Source organism: Epinephelus moara, chromosome 13, assembly GCF_006386435.1.
Source record: "Epinephelus moara isolate mb chromosome 13, YSFRI_EMoa_1.0, whole genome shotgun sequence".
NCBI classification, from domain to species: domain Eukaryota; kingdom Metazoa; phylum Chordata; class Actinopteri; order Perciformes; family Serranidae; genus Epinephelus; species Epinephelus moara.
This window is the reverse complement of record NC_065518.1, coordinates 7,013,227-7,022,416: the sequence shown is the minus strand read 5'-3', so window position 1 is coordinate 7,022,416 and position 9,190 is coordinate 7,013,227. Positions and strand designations below refer to the sequence as shown.

The 9,190-nt window shown below is 41.6% G+C and overlaps 1 protein-coding gene across 16 annotated transcripts in view; it reads left to right on the top strand.

Annotated features, from left to right (window-relative positions):
• The window catches only part of LOC126400323 (ankyrin-3-like), a 236,498-nt gene that overhangs the window by 132,367 nt on the left and 94,941 nt on the right, over nt 1-9,190 (top strand). For 9 of the 16 annotated variants that reach the window (XM_050060947.1, XM_050060949.1, XM_050060943.1 and 6 more), the window contains exons 7-9: nt 1,247-1,270; nt 6,517-6,615; nt 8,483-8,581. In XM_050060947.1, coding sequence (XP_049916904.1) covers nt 1,247-1,270; nt 6,517-6,615; nt 8,483-8,581 — 222 coding nt within the window. The remainder of the gene's footprint in view (nt 1-1,246; nt 1,271-6,516; nt 6,616-8,482; nt 8,582-9,190) is intronic. The other 7 variants (XM_050060950.1, XM_050060941.1, XM_050060940.1 and 4 more) reach the window with 1 other exon arrangement.

The window sequence follows — 9,190 nt, the reverse complement described above, 5'->3', positions numbered from 1 at the left end:
CAGGGACAACAGCAACATTTAACAAAGGTAACGTTACAAAATTCGGCTCCATTACAACTCACAAGGTTCACTGACAAAACAACTGTTTTATACTAAACATGTTTTCCAAACAAATACAACATGCTAACGTTATTAGCACAAGTCTATGGCATTTTACATTGTATAAATTAGCCTAGTGGCTGGCGAACATTTCCTCTACTCATATGAAGCCAGGGACAACAGCAACATGTAACAAAGGTAACGTTACAAAATTCGGCTCCATTACAACTCACAAGGTTCACTGACAAAACAACTGTCTTATATTAAACATGTTTTCCGAACAAATACAACATGCTAACGTTATTAGCACGACCCTATGGCATTTTACATTATATAAATTAGCCTAGCGATGAGCGGAGATTTCCTCTGCTCATATGAAGCCAGGATAAATCACACACAAGACTTAAAATGCTATTTTTGTGGAGGCTTTTTAATTTATTGTTTCTTATTTGTGCAATTAAAGTAAATATAAGCATTGTTTCCACTGAGGGAAATGGTTTCAGCTTACTAACATAGACAGGAGGGTTGTGTCGCTGTGACATTTCAGGGAAGGCTATGGAACTTTCAACCTACATCCTGCATCGTCTATTTCCTCAAAAATCTCTAAGAAAAAGAAGTACACATGCAGCATATTGCTAACTGTAACTAAACACCGGTTCAGTCAACGAAAAATTTTAAGTTGTCTCCATTATTAACTCATGGCATCATGGGGCTAGGAATATGTTTTGTTTTAGGTGTATTTTTATTCTGAATGTTATGATGCTTTTTGTTGGTTCCTATCAAAAAAGCAAAAAGTCCTGAACGTATTTTATGCAGGACAAACTTTCAACAAGCGGTTATATACCTGATAAAAGTCTCCAAACGTGTCACACCCTCAGTGCCACACAGGGAAAGAGAAGTGTAGTTTTTCGCTTTGGTAGCTGAAAATAAAATGCAGATATATTTACCACCACAGTGCAGAAGAAGAAACAGACTATAAGGGAGAGTCTCAGTCCATCATCCAGTTGTGTGTACCTCTGTTTGCCTTTTAGTTCCTGTCATTATCTCCGGCCATGTTCTCATATATCCATCCTACAGCTTGGTGCAACTGTGGTGTTGGTGTTGTTGTGGTGCACTAACCACCCCATTCTCTCCTCCTCCTCCTCCTCCTCCTCCCTCTATACGTTCCTTTTTGTTACCCTTCCACTTCCCCCCTTTTCCCTTCTAGATGATGGTGAATAGAACAACAGAGGTACATCTTGTCTTCTCTTCTTCTTCTCTCCTTCCTCTCCTGTCATCGCTCACTCATGGTCACCATTGCAAAGCCAAAGCCTTCTGTCTGCTAGCATGAGCGCTAAATGCTGGCATGAATGCTTTTGCTCACCTGTGTGCCTGTTTTTTAAACCCGCATCGCATTTTGACTTTTTGCTTTGTGTGCGTCCAGTGGCTTGCTGCTTTTAGGCAGAGATGAAATAAAAACCAGTAGAATTACTCTAAGTGTACCCCAGAAGCCATTTTGGGGGTGAGATTACCTGAAGCCAACTCTCACATAGAAAATTCAGCATAATGTACATTTCCACAGCAGCAACAGAGTCGTGTTATACTCGCCATTTTGATGTTCTGGTTTCTGTTTTTTTAACGTAAATTCCAGTTTCATCCATTAATTCCAGCTTTTCTACTTTTCTGTTTTTCCTGAGCCATATTAAAGAGATAGTTTGACGTTTCTGAAGTGGGGTACTTCAGTGTTTTACCCCAGTAGATGGTGGTCACCACGCTCCCATTTTGAAGAAGCAGAGAGGAGTACTGCCACAGAAGCTGAGCAATGTACTGCTGTGGATGGGGGCAGCAACAAAATATATTTCAGTCACTTAAAAAAAATCAATAACAGTTTAAGCGTATGCTATGTTTAGAATATTTTCACTGCTTTACCTTGCCATCAGACAGCACGTTCCGACGGAGGAGGCATTAACGGCTTTAGTTCCCCATCTATGTTCTTGTCAAAGCCACCAGACTCCATTGAGAAAAACAGTAATTTCACCTTGCAGAACACAGGAGCTGCTGGTCCACCACTGCTATGTTCATTAAGTTGTGTTACCATGTGACTTTGGTGAATCTGAATGAACCCTTTTAAACACCAGAGTTGCACATAACACAAACAAACTAACTGATAGATGCCGTGGTAGACCAGCAGCTCCTGTGTTCGGCAATGTTAAATCACTGTTTTTGTTTTCTGATCTATCCCTTTAAGCTGCTTTAATTGAAACATAAGACTTGCTGAACATTTTTCATAGCAGGAGGGCTGAGTTGCATTATGGTAGTTTAACATCAATCAAGAAAATGTCAAAGTGAAAGGACTGGAGTTAACAGGTGAATGAAAACAAGAGACACATGACTCAATATGAATCAGCGCTGTGGAAATTTTACATAATACTGTTAATCAAGATGACAGATAAACATGGAGGGAGTTTTGAGTTTGCATTAAGTGGGAAGCAGGTGAAATAAACCTGTTCTTTGTAAAGGAACAAGGCCTGGTGTTCTCTCAATTTACCATATGCACATGGTAGTTAATCGTATCCAGAGAAAAAGCTGCTGCAGCAAAAAAAAACTCATTTGCATTTGAATCGACTGAAAAATTGAAACAGAAAACACTTTTTGTCGATGTGTTTGTCACATTAAAAGATGGCAGTGACCTCCTTGCTGCTACTGCTGTTGTGTTCACAGACGACCTGAGGGTATAACACAATGACTATTTACTGATTCAATGTAAAAAGTATTCTGTGTACATTTTCTAAAGACTTGACTTCCTGCTGCCCACTGCTGGATCTACCTACCAACTTTCTAGTCAAGCTGTGTATAATGTGGACGTACTTAGTCTTTACACGATATTTTAAACATAATTATCTTCATGGCCCCATGAAGATGTAGGCCTACTGCTTAGCTTGAAAGGAGTAGTTTCACATTTTAGGAAATGCTCTTATTCGCTGTCGTGTCGAGAGTTAGATGAACAGATGGACACCACTCTCATGTCTGTATGGTTCATATGAAGCTAAATGCAGCAGTCAGTTAGCTTAGCATAGCATAAAGCCTGGAAACAGAGTGGAATAGTTAGCCTGGCTCTGTCCAAAAGGTAACAAAATCTGTTTACCAGCGCCTCTAAAGCTCACCAATTAACAGCTCTTCTTAACGTACAGTGAGCGAGCAAACTCTGGCATGAAAAATTGGGCATTAACTACGAGTGCCAACATCATTCAGGAAGCCTGTGGAGCCCTGATCAAGCCTACGAGCAGTTTGCTGTTGCTCTGAAAATAGGTTGGAGGTGCCAGAAGCTATGCTAGACCAAGGGCGAGCGGCTTTTCAAACAAGTGACACGTCACTTAGCGTGTTCGCTAACACAATGGGAAACACTGAAACAATCTGATGGTCGCTAGCTCACGCATTCATTAGCATTTGGTTAGGAAGAGGTGGTACACAACATAACTTGTTTGTTTAATCCAAACGTAAAGCATGAAACAACCTCCTGGAGGTCCCTAACTAGCTGTTTCCCCCTGTTTCTAGACCTTACGTTAGACTAAGCTAACTAGCTGTTCCTCCCTGTGTCTAGACTTTATGCTAGGCTAAGCTAACTAGCTGTTATTCCCTGTTTCTAGACTTTATCCTAGGCTAAGCTAACTAGCTGTTCCCCCCTGTTTCTAGACTTTATGCTAGGCTAAGCTAACTAGCTGTTATCCCCTGTTTCTAGACTTTATCCTAGGCTAAACTAACTAGATGTTCCCCCCTGTTCCTAGACTGTATGCTAGGCTAAGCTAACTAGATGTTCCCCCCTGTTTCTAGACTTTATGCTAGGCTAAGCTAACTAGATGTTCCCCCCTGTTTCTAGACTGTATGCTAGGCTAAGCTAACTAGCTGTTCCCCCCTGTTTCTAGACTTTATGATAGGCTAAGCTAACTAGCTGTTCCCCCCTGTTTCTAGACTGTATGCTAGGCTAAGCTAACTAGCTGTTCCCCCCTGTTTCTAGACTTTATGCTAGGCTAAGCTAACTAGCTGTTCCCCCCTGTTTCTAGACTGTATGCTAGGCTAAGCTAACTAGATGTTCCCCCCTGTTTCTAGACTGTATGCTAGGCTAAGCTAACTAGATGTCCCCCCCTGTTTCTAGACTGTATGCTAGGCTAAGCTAACTAGCTGCCCCCCCGTTTCTAGACTTTATGCTAGGCTAAGCTAACTAGCTGTTTCCCACTGTTTCTAGACTTTATGCTAGGCTACGCTAACTAGCTGTTCCCCCCTGTTTCTAGACTTTATGCTAGGCTAAGCTAACTAGCTGTTTCCCACTGTTTCTAGACTTTATGCTAGGCTAAGCTAACTAGCTGTTCCCCCCTGTTTCTAGACTTTATGCTAGGCTAAGCTAACTAGGTGTTTCCCCTGTTTCTAGAATTTATCTCAGCGGAAGAACTAACATTTTGTAAAAGTGGGTTTTGAATGATCAAAAAATGATTTCCTGTTTGTGGTTTGGCCAGAAAACGACTGGCATGTGTTGCTCCTGAGTGCCATATCATCTAACGGTCACCCTCTAAGTTTTTGTCCTCATTTACTGTAGATGGTTCAGTACATGTCTTTGGCAGTTGTATTAATAATTGTTACAGAAAATACGAGTACAGGTTTTTATCCTTTTCCTCCATGACATCCCCTTCTCCACCCACAGTATCACCTTTCTGTGAAATGATCCCGCTGCAGTTAAAACAATATTTGAGAAGAAGTGCTTTTGTTCCTCACATTGCTTGAGTGATTGCTTGTGATGCACATGGTCATGACGTTTGAACTTACTTCAGTGTTGTATATGCTGTACATGTCTAACCTAAATGAACGCTGGCTGTGCATGTGACCATCTGAGGCTCTCATTCAGCTGTCATAGAGATAGTAGTGTCATCAGCTGAGCTTTAGCATGCCAATAGATTTTATTTAATTGCATTTATTTAACAAACATGAGTCTGACATTGTGCTGACTCTCCTTTGAGATAATTACTGTCACTGTGCCCAGAGAGCAGTTTAATCAGCATTAAATAGAGCAGCTCCTTGATTTTACTTTTGATGACATGATGAATAACATGTTGATGGATCTTGTTTGGTGTTTTGAAAAAGTAATAGAACAAGAAATTTAACTAATTTTCTATAGACTGAACTGTCAAAAATTGTCTGAGTAAATGAGGTTTTTTGGATACAATTTTTCAGAAGCTTTGTGCTAAATTTGAGTTTTTATATTGATCCAAGCTGGTTACTGTGATCTCTCAAAGGCCCTGTTTATATCTGATATGAGTACCTACTTCCACCTACACAGGGGACATTTCCGTGTGGACACATTGTGTGCACACTGCTAAAAGACTGGTCTGAGTGATCAGATCTTAAGACACATTCAGAATGCATCGAGTGCATTCACATGTGTAGTAAGGGCTGACGACTTATGATCCCATCACCCAGGAAGCATTTTAATACCGGGTGTAAACAGGGCCAGTGTTACATAACGTTGCATAAACATTACTTTTGTTAAAGCCTTTGAACAGTTTCTTAAAAGCAGACTTTAGTTCGTCCCATTAAAGGTCCAGTGTGATGATTTAGGGGGATATATCGGCAGAAATGGAACATATTATGATTAGTATGTTTTCTTTAGTGTATGATCACCTGGAAATAAGAATCATTGTGTTTTAGTTACCTTAGAATGAGCCGTTCATATCTACATAGGGACCAGGTCCTCGTCTACAGAGTCCACCATGTTGCACCGCCATGTTTCTACAGTAGCCCAGAATGGACAAACCACACACTGGCTCTAGATAGTGCTGGAAAAACACAGATTTTTAATGTGAAACTGCTTTATTGACTGTTTTTACTGGTTTAAATGAAGTGACCTCTGCGGATAATTCATCTCTCAGTAAAACCTCCTGAACAATGAACACTGAAGGAGTTTTAACCGGGAGATGTTTCAGCTTTTTGCAGTTTGCATTCCTCACCACTAGATGTCACTACATCCCTCTAAATCCTACACACTGCTCCTTTAAATCTAGATTGCCCTTAACCAATGCAGATGCATGCTCACCTGCATGTCTTGCCTCTGTATTTCCTGTCAGATGAACATCAGAGAAGAGTCTGTTTTTTTATGGAATTGAAACTTAAATGGACATTTAATTTAAAATTAACCGTTGCATGGTTTTCATTTGACAGGAGCTTAATGTGCTCACGTTTGCTTGTATTTATAATTCCCTGAACTCCTGACTTCAACAACGTCACTGTAACTGTTACACAAGAAAGATAAGAATATATATTTTATCATAAAAAGAAAAATCCAGCATTTAAAGCATGTTTGACTTCCGCTCAGCCCTCGTCTGCTTCTGGCTAACCTGCTGTTTATTACCCCATCATGCTTTGCTCGTGGCTCGCTGAGAGAGACGTGTATCTTTGTTTCCTCCATCTTCTAACTGATCCCGTCTCTCTGTGTGTCTCTCGTCCTCTCAGAGTGGTTTCACTCCCCTGCATATTGCGGCTCACTACGGCAACATCAACGTAGCAACACTCCTGCTGAACAGAGGGGCAGCTGTGGACTTCAAGGCGAGGGTGGGTACTTCGCTTCAAAGATGGCACACACACACTTGCACAGACCTTTTGAAGTGAGTGCTGCAGACACTCGCTCATATGAGAGGGCGGGACGTTATGTGTGTGTGTGTGTGTGTGTGTGTGTGTGTGCAGGAATCCAGTACTGACGCATGTAATCCTACAGCTGTGCTCGTCAGTCTGCAGGAGGCCACATATACATGTTGTCTGTGTGTTATATGATCCAACACACTGAAGGAATGGATGCTGGGTTCATGGAGACTGGGTGTGTCTCAAATATTCAATGTTCGTCAATACTTGAAAACTAAATTCTAATGAGATTTACCTTTGAATGCATTTTTTTGTTGTATTTTGTGGTCGATTCACTAAGCAGGTTAACCCTAACACTAAAAACTGCTTTAGTTAAAGTAGAGGTCAAGGGATTTATCGGTTTGCCTGATAATTGGTGCTGATAGGACATTTTACAAACTATAGCTATTGAGAGAACTTGCCTCCAATAGTGGCGGGTGACTGCGTAGCTTTCACCAGTGACACGTGAAGGTAACTCACATCAGAGCAAAAGAGAGGAGAGTTGTGTTAAATGGAGCAACGAGGAGTTGATAAGTGGGGACAACTCTTGGAACAGCTGATCAAAGCACTCTAGTGCTATTAGCAGTAGAGTGAAAGTTCATGAATCTGGGACGCAAATTTGCGAATCCTAGGACAGTGACAAAGAGACCCGCCCTACGCTCCCTATGATTGGCTAGCGCTTGTTTCCTTTGTTGGTTGCACTGGTTAAATTTAGGCCAGTGGTTCCCAACTGGTGGGTCACGGGTTCATTCTGAATAGATGGTAAGTGACTCGCAAATGTATCAACTTTGTAAAGACCACACTTTATTTTGAAGTGCAGAGAATTTCCAGCACAGAGCTTTTATTTTGAAGTGCTGTTTCCTGCTGTAGAGTGAGTGACTAACAGACAGCTGCATGACAGAGACAGTAAACCCGGCTGTTTTAGGAAGTTACTGAACTTTTTTAGAAGAAATAAACTCTTGGACGTCCACTAGCTCACGTACAAAGGCTGTGTCATTGTGTCAGCGGCTGCAGATTCGATTCCAACCCAAGGGCCTTTTGCTGCATGTCACCCCCCTTTTTCCTAAGAAATAAAAGCAAAATGCCCTAAAAAGTATCTAACAAAATGGCTGAGTGTCTGAGACAGGGCTGGGAAGCAGGAAAGGTCATTTCATTTGTTCAAGTAGACTGTAAAGGAATGAAACTGGAATAACCACCAACCAGTTACTGCACATAACTGCAGATGATATGTTCTGGTGACATTACTTCAAAGACATGAAAGCCATTCAGATGATTTAACGATGAAATAGCTATCAGACCATGTTAAATGCTCTGTTCTCCACAGTGCACAGTGTCCCATTAAAACCTCCTCTTGTTTAGCCTCATAGAGGGACTATGAAAACTTGAAACTAAGAAAGCAAGAAAACGATTAAAGCATGTAACTGTGCAGCTGCAGCTGTTGGAGTGGTTATTTTCCCCTAGAGGGGGATATTTATCCATTTTCCTCCTACACTGTCAGATAAAGCCTTTTCCCTCTAGCTGCAAATTACAGACAAGTCAGATGTATTAAATGCTGCAGGCACAGACAGGCTGTCTGAATGTGTTGGACAGCTTCAGTTTCAGTGGAAATGTATTCACAGATTGTGTAATTGTAGCTATTTGTATGCACAATTTCATTACCTGATAATATGTGCACTGAGTTAGGATGTGCTGTGTTTTGTTCCCCTTTTCTTTAAATAACAACTTAAACTGGGCTTATGAGGGTCTGAGTCGTCTTTTCTTTGTGGCTGAATGATGAAATGGTGCTTTTCTTTCTCCGCAGAATGACATCACACCGCTGCACGTAGCATCCAAACGTGGGAACAGCAACATGGTGCGACTGCTGCTGGAGAGAGGAGCCAAGATAGATGCACGGACCAAGGTAAGCACGCAGATCAGAGAGCAGCCCTGGCATTTGCAACAGACCGGCTCTGTTTTCACAAGAAGACACAATACCCCACACGCACCCCACTGAAATCTTAACATAAAGAGTGAGAGATAAAACCAAACAGAGTGAATAGAATGCAGAAATACAAAGCAGAATACTTTCACCTAGCAAGAACAGCTCATTCTGTGTTGTTCAATGAGCGTAGCTGTGAGGCTGTCTGAACTCAAGTCTGATTCAAATGCATCTAGGAGGTGGCAGTAGCTCAGTCCATAGGGACCTGGGTTGGGAACTGGAGGGTCACCGGTCCAAGTCCACATCCACGTAGCTGGAGAGGTGCCAGTTTACTAGCATGTATGTGTATTTCGGGCCTGTGTGTATATGACAACAGAGTGAGAAAAATGGATTTGAGGAATGATAAAGTACTAGTCCATACCCATTGGTAGCTTTGTCACCTTCTACCTATGCCAGTCCTCGATGCCTATGTGCAGTTTCACATAGATTGACCACGTCAGTGAGTAGAAAAACGTGGGACAGACAGAATGACACACTGACAGTTTCCGTGATTATGTACAGCATACCATACCATGACTTAGTCATACCATG